Consider the following 12,357-nt stretch of genomic DNA (forward strand, 5'->3'; position numbering starts at 1 on the left):
TGGTTGGGGGGGCCGACGGGGTGCCGGATGCGGCCCTTGTGCCCCCTTTGACCCCCGGCGGCCCCGACCGGTCAGGTCTGCGTTTCCCCCTTGACCTCGGCCTTCCCCTCTCGACCGCAGGAGGGGGTGTGCATCCTCTCGGGCCTGGGCTACAACGGGCGCGACGCGGCCGGCGTGGCCCTGTGGGACGCCTGCGCCAACATGAAGGTGTGGCAGTACGAGACCACGCCCCTCTTCACCGGCACGATTGCGGCCTTCAACACCAACACCAACGCGTGGGTGGCCAGGTAACCACTTCCCTAAAGAGCACCTCGATGCAGGAAACAGCACAGGACTACATTTCCCTTGATCCCACACAGACCCCTCTCTCGGCATTGTTGCCCCAGTGCACTATGGAAGATGTAGTCTTAAAAAGGTAATGAAACTGGTTTTTATTCAACGCTCCTCCTGTATATGAATAGCTCTTTTAGAAACACTGATTTAGCCGTTTTTCAGTTGTCTGAATCAGTGGATTCACCTCTGGTGACAAATAATAAACTTTATTTTATATAGTGCCTTTAAAAGGTGGCTTCTCAAAGCGCTTTACAGAATGACAACAAATAAAAAGAATACACAAGATATGTTTGTTGGATAGTTGGTTTAAATTGCAGTGAGTTTGTTTTTGGTCATGAATGTGTTCTCGAAAACGGCGATGAATACCAATAATTTATATAATCAGGATTGCCCCCATAACAATTAATGTAATTACTTGTTCCATAGGTTGTCTGTAAAGCACAAAATTCATACAGTCGTTCTACAACATGACCTATATTTACTGTACTGCTGAAAGATTACCGTTTACTAAAAATTCTGATGATTCTCTGAAAGATCTGGTGTATAACAGCAGTGCAGAGTATCATTTCAGTTTATACAGTTCCTAAATTGACATTCCTGACTGATTTTACTGGAAAAAATAATCGAACCCTCAGTGCTTGAATTTGCTGTTTTTATTTGCAAGCGGTAACAGGGAGATTAGACTTGAACTGAGAAACGGCGTTTTACAGCCCCAGTGTGTGCTGGTTTGCAGTCCAGCTGGATTCTTAATGATCCGAATCTGTGCGTTGTTGGCATAACAGGACCTGTGTCACAGCTTCTCCCAGTTCTTCCTGTGCTGGTGCTTGAAACAGCCTTGTAAATCCTGTAGCCTTACTGATCCTCCTGCAGATTTACATAGTCTTAACTGGCACAGTGGTCAGCATTACTGCCTCACAGAGCTAGGCCCCCCTGTATATTTTAGAAGGCCAAGTGTCTTTCAGGTCCTTCAAACAGAAGACCCAGAGCTGTGCCCATTTATACTCAGAGGCAGACTAATTGCCAGCAGCTGAGACTCATTACACAGGAAATTAGCCTGTTTTCTTTCCCTTGCCTGCTGGGAGATGTAGTTTCCAAAGCTTCCATGTTGCCCTGTGGAACTACAACATTTTTAGCAGATAGGGTTTTAGTTGGATGATTCTCAAAATCTGCTGTGTATATATAAGCTTGTCCAGATTTAAGCAATCAATTCTCAAATGCTGAGATGTCTTTTAATGACCTCTAGTAGCAGGTCATCTGCAACTGCAGCCCTTTTTAAAAATGGCCACAGATGGGGTATGTTGTCTTTGGTTACCATGTTATCAACAAGGGTTCAGAGACTCCCCCTTCCAGTCCTGGAGGTCCACACACCTGCTAGTTTTCTATTCCAGCATTGCTCAACTATTTCTTTGCACTAACAAGTTTCTCCTTTGTATATTTTCAACGTCTGGGTTTTTACCTTGTGCAAAGGCAGGCTCCAACATGTCCAGGAACTGAAATCGGTCAATTAAAATAAATCCGATTTTGCTATGGGATCTTTAATGATCATGTAATCAAGACGCCAGATTACCTGCCACCACAGTGGGGTTTTGGTTTGCCGATTGGCGTTGCAGAGGCATGAGCACCACCTGCTGGTCAAACACCACCACTTAGAGCTGCAGCCTGGTTTTCCTCATCCCAGTACCGGCCAGGCCCAGCCTTGTTCAATTGTTCTGAGATCTGACTAGATCAGGCTAGCAGGCAGTCATGCATTTTGGTGTGTGGTTTCACTGTACAGAGAGTGCTGAGTGTCTCAGGGTATGCAGGGGTTGGCAGCTTTTTTTTTACCCTCTCATTTGGTGTTTCTTTGCACACATTTCCCTCACAGTGCCCTCTTTCCTTATCCATCCATCTTCAATATACTATATTTTTGTCTCCCTATTTCCTATAAGAGATTATCCCCTTCCTTCTGTTATTTGGATTGCTCAGTAGTGCCATTGCATTGTAGGAACTAGACCAGTCGTTTGCACTTCTGCAAGGCAGTGCCTTAAAAACAAAGCATAGCAGCCCTGTGTGCATGTTACACCTCAGTGCTGGCGCACTGCGGGAGCTGTGGTCTCACCGTGTCTGGCTGGCGTTTTGTGGCTTTGCAGACACGTGTTCAAGCGCCTCAAGTTTCTCGGGAACAAGATGGCGTCCCAGGCCGCCACGCTGTTTTTCCTGGCCATCTGGCACGGCCTGCACTCAGGATACCTGGTCTGCTTCTCGCTGGAGTTGATCATCGTCGTCGCGGAGAGACAGGTGGGAGACCCTCGCTGGGGGGCGCGGCTGTCCTCCTGTATCCCCCCCCCCCCCCCCCGCGTTTCTCCGTTTCCCAGCCTCGCCGCGCTGATCGTTTCTCTCCATCTCGGCTCCCGGTGTGGGGAAATATCCCCTCTCGCGCCGTCACTCTGTTTCTAACTTCGGACTTGAGCGAGGAGACTCTCCTGCTGCAGTCGCTGCTCGAGCACCGAGAGAGCGCTGGACGTCCCTCTCTTGGTCCGGCTGTTTCCCTCCTTTTTCCCACCTGGCTCCTGGCTGGGATTCGTAAGCTTCCCATGGCGCCGAGACCGATGAACCCCCCGTTCCGACCTTCAGAAAATCTGTCTAGGGTTTGACCAAAGGCCGCAACGTAAAGAGAGATTGGATTCCCCTGGGAAAACTAATTTTATGACCCCAAAATCCAGGGAACCAGAATCGATGTCCGTATTCCAATCAGGAGGGGGGAAAAAAACCCCCAGGCAAACTGACTAGAAAAAAAGAAATAAGCTAGGGGGGGATGTGGCCGTACCAAAAACAAGTCTTCTTCCGCATTCTACACCCGTCTACATTAACCAACTTGAAAGCAGAAAGAAACATACAACACGTCTTCGCCCATCCCACAAACCACACACCGCTCGACTGTCTCCCTTCCCCATATCCAATCTCTCGGGCTCCCCCCCCCCACCACCTCCAGCACCTGGAGAAAGAAGAGAAAACACTAAGTAAAGGATAACACTCCAACCCAGAACTGTAGCACCCTCCCTCCCCCTCTCTCTCTCTCCGGCTGCTTCTCTCACTTGTGGTCTGTCTTTCTCTTGATCCCAGCCTCACTTTATTCAGTTTGTCGTCTCTTCGAACGCAGAGCTACTGATGCGTCTTTCAGTGTCAGTCTAATTCGGGGTTACAGGCCCCCTGGAGTCAGTGGACCGGGGTTACAGGCCCCCTGGAGTCAGTGGACCGGGGTTACAGGCCCCCTGGAGTCAGTGGACCGGGGTTACAGGCCCCCTGGAGTCAGTGGACCGGGGTTACAGGCCCCCTGGAGTCAGTGGACCGGGGTTACAGGCCCCCTGGAGTCAGTGGACCGGGGTTACAGGCCCCCTGGAGTCAGTGGACCGGGGTTACAGGCCCCCTGGAGTCACTGTCCCGGGGTTACAGGCCCCCTGGAGTCAGTGGACCGGGCCTCTCCGGGACCGGGGTTACTGGACTGTCCAGGGGTGGAGACCCCTGATGTGGGATCGCTGTCTGGACTCGCTCCCTCCTTCCTGTCTTCCCCAGGCCCTGGCGCTGGTGCGGGACAGCCCGGCTCTGACCCGGCTCAGTCACAGCCCGGTGGTGTACCCAGCGACGTACGTGCTCCAGCAGACGGTGCACTGGCTCTTCATGGGCTACCCCCTCATACCCTTCTGCCTCTTCACCTGGGACAAGTGGGTGAAGGTAAGCAGGGTGCCGGACACCCTCTCTTCAAGACGGGTGGGGGGGGCGGGGCTGAAACAGCTTCACATGAACTGCGAGGGACTGGGGGGCCGGGCTGCGCTTGTGGGCAGCTTATCCAGACTGTACTGAAACGCAAATACCTTTCCTCCTCCTTCCGGGTTTTCGTTTGAACTACAATCGTGTTCCTCAGCCTGTCTGACGTTCGCAGATTTTGGTTGGTTCGCATTCCTTCTCCGGAAACGTAACTCTGGCATCGACAACCTATTTCATTTCTCCAACTCGCTCGCTCAAAAAGCCCGCGCCGCTCTTCTCCCCGTTTGTTGGGTTGAAGACCAAGCCTCCTATGTCTCCTTCGTCTAATTACCTGAGGTAATGCTTTCCCGCTGGGGTCGGATGCCTTTGATTTGCTCGCTGTCCTCCAGCGCCCCCAAGGCCTCATGGGAGTTGTAGTTTTTAACCTGTATAAACTGGCGCAGCTCTAGTTCCTTTCCCTTAGTGTTGGCGGTGTAGTGGTGGGCTGTTGTCCTGCTCCCTCAGGAGGGAGGAGGGGGAGGGGGAGAGTGGGCGGGGAGGGGAGGGGGGTGTGGACAGTCAGAATGCAGAGTTGATGCTCTTTCTCTGTGGCTCAGGTGTACACGTCTATATATTTCTGCGGCCATGTCCTTTTCCTCTCCTCCCTGCTGGTCATGCCTTACCTCCGCCGGGCGCTGGTGCCCAGGAAGAGAGGGAGCGAGAAGAAGGAGCAGTAGGCAGGTGAACAAGAGCCTTTCTGTGTGTCTGTCTCCTTCCTTCTGCCTCGTTAATGTGCTGTAGGGTCCAGTCACTGTGTCTGTACCATATTAAAGGGGAACTGCAGTCCCGATTTCTCAGACCGATTTATTAAACCGCCGTAACCATTTTTTTTCCCCTTCAGAACAGATTCCGAATTAAGAACACAATCGCGAACTTTGTAAAAAATACTGCAAGTCGCCATGTTATTGTTAACACCTGGTCTCGTCAAGGGTGATAGTGAGAGTACCCACGAATTGTGACGTGAGGCAGCCCTTCCTGCTCACTAGTCCCCTGTAATGATTAATGTAATGTGACGGACAAGCAAATAAGTACCGGTTGTTTAGCAGATATTCACCACAGAAATGCTCCACCGTGATCTGCACGCAGAGTAAAGAAGTAAGCAGTGTTTGTTGGAAAAGCCGTCTTGAAGTTGAGAGCAATATTTCTACTAGATAAAAAAAAAGGTAGATTCACAAGCCTGCTTGTTTACAGTATCATAGATCCGCTTCCCTCGCTGTGCAGACCTGGAAGTTCCATCTGTTTTGTGATGTAAATGGGAGTTTTTTTTACAAGAGTACATTGTGAAATGCACTTGTCAATGTTGATTTTCTGGCCCTGAAATATGAAGGTAGCTTTGCAGTTACCCTTTTACCCCTCTCTCTCTGTGCAGTGTTGATGTACTGGAGTGTCCAGTCAGTGTGTCTGTATGAACCCCTCTCTCTCAGTGCAGTGTTCATGTACTGGAGTGTCCAGTCAGTGTGTCTGTATGAACCCCTCTCTCTCTCAGTGCAGTGGTCATGTACTGGAGTGTCCAGTCAGTGTGTCTGTATTAACCCCTCTCTCTCTCTCTCTGTGCAGTGTTCATGTACTGGAGTGTCCAGTCAGTGTGTCTGTATTAACCCCTCTCTCTCAGTGCAGTGTTAATGTACTGGAGTGTCCAGTCAGTGTGTGTGTATGAACCCCTCTCTCTCAGTGCAGTGTTCATGTACTGGAGTGTCCAGTCAGTGTGTCTGTGTGAACCCCTCTCTCTCAGTGCAGTGTTCATGTACTGGAGTGTCCAGTCAGTGTGTGTGTATGAACCCTCTCTCTCTCAGTGCAGTGTTAATGTACTGGAGTGTCCAGTCAGTGTGTCTGTATGAACCCCTCTCTCTCAGTGCAGTGTTAATGTACTGGAGTGTCATGTCAGTCAGTGTGTCTGTAACCCCCCTCTCTCTCTCTTTCCCTCCAGATGTGCAGACAGACACTCAGAGGGGAGAGAGAGAAACACAATGCTGGATTTCTCATTCTTTTCAAAGGGAAACACAATCCTAATGGTTTATTATTAACTACCACAACAACAGCAACGGCAAGAACAGAATATATTTTTTATGTTTTAATATATATATATAAAAATTTGTATATTTTTGGTTTGGGGGAAAAAGAACATCAACAACCAACAATTTATAAACCATGGTGCCACACCCACCCTTTTTAACTTTCTGAATATACATAGTTTTTTTTTCATTTAAAATATTCACCCTGCTTCCATAAAGGATAAACATCAACAAGCTCTAAAAGAAAGTTTTACATGTTCTTGTTCGTTACTGCTTATGCAGATCACAGCCTTACGCAGCCAGGTTGTCTGATGAAGAGCAGGTCCCTTATGTACATTTGTGTACAAATATGTATAATGTATATTGTCCCCTCCCTGCAGTATTGTGCAAAATAGATGGGTTAATACTGGATTTTTTTTAGATTAATGATTAATAATTAATCCACTGTTATGAATTCGCTCTTAATTTGTTTTAGATTATAATAACAGCTATGTAAGTGCCTCCTGCAGTTTGTTCCCCATGCCCTGGGTTCAATTCCAGACCTGGGGTGCTGTCTGGGTGGAGTTTGCATGTTCTCCCCAGGTTTGTGTGGGTTTCCTCCCACACTCCAAAGACATGCTGGTGCGTTAATGCACCCATTGCTTCCTGGGATAGGCTTCAGCCCTTGCCCTGACCTGGATAAAGCCGTTAGCGAATGGAGCTCGAGAGGAGGTAGACGAGAGAGCACGATCACAATTTCATTTAAAATACAGGATTAGTTGCCCTTTCTCCATTCTGAGGAGCTCTGATTTTCACTTCATTCCATGCTTCAACAAGTTGGAAGTGAAGTTACTTTTCTTCAGTGGCGTTGACAGCCCTGATCCGAACCTTTTCACGGGAATGAACAGGCAATCACTGTTTTTGTTGATTTTTTTTTTTATTTTAGTGAAGGAGTTGCAGACGTATCACAGATGAAGAATCTTCAAGAAGTCATTTAAAATTATTTGAAATTTTAAAACTGAAATCGTGAACTGTTTTTTTTTTATAGGCAGTACAGTAACAATTAAGGCAGTAAATTAACACAATAGAAAAAAGAAATGTCCTAAAAAATCAAATTAACCCACTATTCTTGCATAATAGTGTCTATAAAGTACTGCTTATTTACATAGATTATAAATGTTATCTGACTTTAAGGATTTAATATTGCGGTACGATTTTTTCCCCTCTGTCCTCACTTCATTATAGTGCCTGCTCACTATTTCAGATCCTTTCCAAGGCTCATATACATAATCTTCACTCTGCAGTACACGTCTCTATACACTGTAGTTATTGAGCTGTGGTTTTAAGAGATGCTGTAAGATTTGAATTTCAAACATGGAACAGGAATGTAACAAAAACCTCGTTCTTGGAACGAACACCCCGAGTCTGAACTCATGATGACTCTTCAGCCCCGCCCCCCTGCATTATCTCCTGGCATGGCAGGCTGGACGCAGATCACATGGCACGGTCAGTGAGGGTGACGACCCACTGCTGTGAACGGACCAAGTCGCTGCCTCTCTTGACTAAGCCTTTCCTTTCCATCTTACACTACAGGGCCGTGGTTTCCCACAGTGCTGTGCTAGCTAGTTCCCCGAAACCAGGGCAAGGAAATCGCGCGACACACGAGTCCAGTTATTTTGGAAAGAGTATTCTCTGCTTTTCTTTTTTTTTTTAAATCCTCATAATTTGTGGCGTCCCCATCTGTGCTGTGCCACTCCGGCGCGTGTGTTTCTTTGTTCAGCCGATTCTCTCTTGACCAAATGCATAGCATTTTTCCTGCAGGTCCTCACAGAGGACACTGATTTTTTTTTAAAAAAAAACGGATATAAAGGGCTGATGTACAGACACTACAAACCAAAATCTAGTTCCACATCTACAACCACTTGAATACTTGCACTGTTGTGTAAATCTTCACATTCCAGCATGTAGCCCTTCAGAAAGTCCTCGATGCTGTGGGTCGCTTAGGTTTTTGTTGGAGTCTTCAGTTATTCAGAGAGACGCAAATTAAAGAAGCACTCCTTCTTCATGAACTTAACTTCATTGTTTGAAATGTCCTCTTGGCTTGGCCGTGCCCTTTTCAGCAGCGAGCTGTCTCGAGTTGAGGCGAGAGGCCGGGCTTGGCTCTGGAAACCTGCGACTGCAGGTTGCCCGGGTTGGGCTTGGTGAAGTTGAAGTGGTAGTATTGGCCAGAAGTCTGGGTGTTGACCGCTTCCAGTATCCCGCACAGTTCAGCGTTCAGCAGGGCGACTTAAGCGACCTCCCAGGGGTTCTGACCAGAGTCCCTGTCTAAAGAAAATTACGCAGCAGCCACGTGTGGCTGTGATCCCAGGAGGATCACCAGAAAGAGCAGTTAAAACACTGGGAGCAGACGGCAAAAACTGTCACGTTTTCCTATTGGAACCCATCGTCAATTGGGGCGGGAAATAACAGGAAGTCACTGATTTTTCTACAGTAGAGCTGGAAGACAAACGGGAAATGAGCAGGCTGCTGTTTGCCCTCCCCTCCTGAATTCTGTTCATCTCGCACTCTGTCAGAGAACTTCGATGAACGTGACACTATACAATCCTTTTCACTTTATCCACGAGTTAATGTGCCTTTTTTATACCACACAGTGGGAATAATAGCCAAGTGCTGCCTTCAATCCCAGGTGCCAGATGTGAGTCCCGATTTATAATTTGCTGTTCGGACTTTAGCTTCTCGCAGTTATTGGCCTAATTCTGGCATCGTATGGGCATGGTTGCAAAGACTTTGAAGTGGTTGCAAAGTAGCTGTGAGGCCCCTGTTAGATCTAAAGTGCTAAATATTTCGACATTAGATAACCTAGTAGCCTGGCTGATTGGAGAAGATGAGGGGAGACTTGAGTAGAGGGTACAAGTCTAGGAACTGAGTCTGGCTGCCAAGCCCTTGTTAAAGAAATTTTAAGAGAGGCTTTCGGCTAAAAACTATTTTTTTTGGGGAAAAGACAAATTGTGCAAAATGTGTCCGGGTCAGAGTGCCAGTCTTGAATTATATTTCCAACTGACCTTCTTAATCAACCCTAAATGCATCCCATCGTTGCCCTGTAGAAACGAAACTACTCGGTGCTTTCAGTCCGTGACCCAGACAAGATTCCTTGAAGGATTCCTCGGTATAAAGATTCGGAATGGGGAAGGGCTGCGTTCGAACTTGTTGCTGGGGGGGGGGGGTGTCGCGTCTGCACTGACCCGTGTGCTGGGAGAGCAGCAGCTCAGACAGTGCAGGCTGGAGCAGAAGGGAAGGGCCCGTCATCACGGCCTCTGGATTGCTGCTCTTCCCGGTTACTTACTTAACAACCCTTCCAAAGCTAAGGTCACAGACGTGTGCAATACCGCTGCCTGGAATTTAATACAGGACATGGAAGTAGGTGGATTTCAGACGCCACAAGGACCTTTTCAATTAAACCTCATCCAGGGGAATACAGGAGACAAGATTGGGGAGCCTGCGAGTTGAAGAGGAGAGGGTAGCAGGGTTGGGAATGGTAGCACAGGCTCTGTGCAAGTGGGATGGAAGATGATGGAATAGTAGTTCATTAGCAGCCGAAATGAGAGAGCCAGTTTAGAGGAGGGGAGTCCATTCCTGGTCCTGGTGAGCCCCAAGCCATTTGGTCCCGTTCCTAAAGATTGGCAGCACCTGTTAAAATACTGATCAAACTCGTAATCTGTTCGATTAAGACTTCAGGCCTTGAGGGCTGAAAGGTACGTGGATTTAGTCCTGTATCTTCTCTGACTTCATGAGTGAGTCGGCAGTGGGATGGGTCATGACGGAGTTGATCTGTGTCTTTAGAAATTGGACTGGGCTGTCGGGGATCAGGGCTGGAGACCCCTGGGCTTGAGGGGCAGCATGGTGAGATTCGAGAACCAAAACACTGGGCTTTGTCTTCCATGACTGTTTCATTTCACAGGCTGCAGTATGATCAGTAATGGCCACCTGTACCTCTTGCTTTCATTTCAACTGGACACAGAGCAGGAGTTTATAGGATTGACACACACTCGCCGTGTTGAATGGTACTTGACCTGGACTGGATTGTACTGGAGAGGACTATATTGCACGGTATTGCTTGGACTGGACCTGGCTAGGCCATACCGCTTTGAAATAGGATTGGGCTATCTTGAGCTTGACGATTCTGTATCCAAAACTGTTTCTGTAGCCACTGGACTGTGCCAGCCCTCTTTGAGCTAAAAAGCACTGCCATGATTTTCCTCTTTCTAATTGGTTCTTTGTGCCAAAATCTCAAAGCCCCAATTATAATTGACGATTGCTTTCTGTACATAAGCACCCAGTGAACATGTATATGTACAGTTATACACAGGCAGACCCATTGTATATATACTCCTGATGTACAAAAGCCTATAGGAGTCTTTGTGTATATATAAAGCTATATAGTATCACCCAGTTACAGTGACCAAGAGTGATTCTTTTGGAAGTACACCTCCAAATAAAGTAGTGTCCGCACTAACCACATGCTCAGTTTACACGCACTTAACTCCAAAATGGCCTTTCTCTTTGTAACGAATGTTAAACTGTTCCAGTGCTTTTTTTTTCTGGTTTCAGCAACCTTGTTCTTGTAATGAATTGATGCTGATTAATCAATGAAAAAGGTTTCTTTTGTACCTGTTCCTTTTTTGCTAAGAAAACAAAGCGTATGTGAATGACCCATTTTCCTTTTGTTTTTATTGTACCTTGTTTCGGCCTTATTCCTCTTCTGAAACCTTTCAGTGTCTTGTAAGACCTTCTCTTTCAGTCTCTCTCCTCCCTCCCTGTAATCAGATTTTCCCCTCAGGCCCCCACAGACTCGGTCTGTCTTTGGATACAGTTGCTGCCATTTTGTTATTAAAATAGAGAAGAAGGAAAAAAATATTTTAAAGAATTCTCACAGGTAGGAGGAGGTTAGGGCAAGAGGCGGGATCACAGCAGGAAATGACACGCAGGAAGTACAAACTACCAGACCAAAACCGCTGCACTCACCTCTGACCTCCATGTTTCTATTGAATAACGATTAGAATTCTAAATAATACCGTGAGAGAGCATTCCCTCACTTAACAGGCACGGTGGGGAACTACAGCTCATGGAAATTACTAATATAATAGTGGGATGATAATTATTTGTTAATTATTGTTCCTGTTTTGCCTTATTGTTACCAAAATTGAAAGAAAGCAAACTAGTGGTGAACTTGTAATTGTTTTTATTTTTTTTATATTAATAAAATAACTTGACTATTAGTGGCTGTGTGTATTTATACCGAGCTGTGTATATTGTGTGTTTTGAATGATTTAAACGGTGGGCGTCATGTGTGGATTATATAAAAAATCAATATTTTTACAGCTCCTCATGCACATAATGTGGATTGTACTGACAGGTCTAATGTTTTCTGGAATCTATCCTTTTAAAAGCTAATGATAAGTTTTTTTTTTGTAGGTAGGAAGGACTTTGTTGAAAGAAGCCTTGTTCCACACTCCTACCACCCTTAGTGTAAACAACTGCCTGTTGTTCCGTTTTGAATGCACTTCTCCAATTGCCTTTCAAATGTTAGATTAATTTATCATCTAGGAGGTGGTATGTTCCAATTTCTAGAAGGCTTTGTAGCAGCTGTAAGAGGTCATGGAGAAGTTTGGTATGGTTTAAAAATGTGTTGATTACAAAGGCCCTCTGGAGTTCTGAGCAGAAAGTGTCTGTCTGCATAAAGTCCAGCACTGAAGCTCTAACCCGTGTCTTCCTTTCCAGACTATGTACAGGCAGTGAGTAATCTCCAGCATTCCCCTGAACCCCAGGGTTAAAAAAAGAGCATATTTAGAAAGTGTACACATACTGTATAGCCAACCACAGCAGGAACACCTCACTCAAAATGTCTTGCTTTCCCACATTCCTCAGCATCCTATTTGACCTAAAGAAGAATCTTTCACTTCCAAAAAGTCCTTTTTAAACTATAAGGTGGAAACATTCCTTCTGATTTCCTTCTACAGCTTTTTGTAAGGTGCCTGGGAAAAGACTAATTCTCAGTTCTCGGTAATTCAAGGTAAGGCAGGTGCTTTAATTAAGGGTTGGGTAATGGGTAAGGAAACGGCAGGGTAAATGCTGAAATTAATTAGTAATTTATGGAGACCCCCCCCAAGGGACAACTGCTCTTCCTAATCTAGATCGGTGCTCTAGATTCTTGGTGCAACTGGAAACTTGTTGGGTGATCTCGTTGACAGTG

General features: G+C 46.6%; 1 protein-coding gene across 3 annotated transcripts in view; it reads left to right on the forward strand.

The window, feature by feature from the left end:
* Positions 1–11,383, forward strand: part of lpcat3 (lysophosphatidylcholine acyltransferase 3) — a 30,610-nt gene extending 19,227 nt beyond the window's left edge. For 2 of the 3 annotated variants that reach the window (XM_088618845.1, XM_088618846.1), the window contains 5 exons: positions 121–287; positions 2,463–2,610; positions 3,886–4,044; positions 4,674–4,797; positions 6,044–11,383. In XM_088618845.1, the coding sequence (XP_088474971.1) occupies positions 121–287; positions 2,463–2,610; positions 3,886–4,044; positions 4,674–4,793 (594 nt within the window). In that variant the 3' untranslated portion in view covers positions 4,794–4,797; positions 6,044–11,383. The remainder of the gene's footprint in view (positions 1–120; positions 288–2,462; positions 2,611–3,885; positions 4,045–4,673; positions 4,798–6,043) is intronic. The other variant, XM_088618847.1, reaches the window with a different exon arrangement.
* The last annotated feature ends 974 nt before the right edge of the window (positions 11,384–12,357 follow it).

This window comes from Lepisosteus platostomus, chromosome 25 (genome assembly GCF_059453375.1).
Source record: "Lepisosteus platostomus isolate fLepPlt1 chromosome 25, fLepPlt1.hap1, whole genome shotgun sequence".
NCBI classification, from domain to species: domain Eukaryota; kingdom Metazoa; phylum Chordata; class Actinopteri; order Semionotiformes; family Lepisosteidae; genus Lepisosteus; species Lepisosteus platostomus.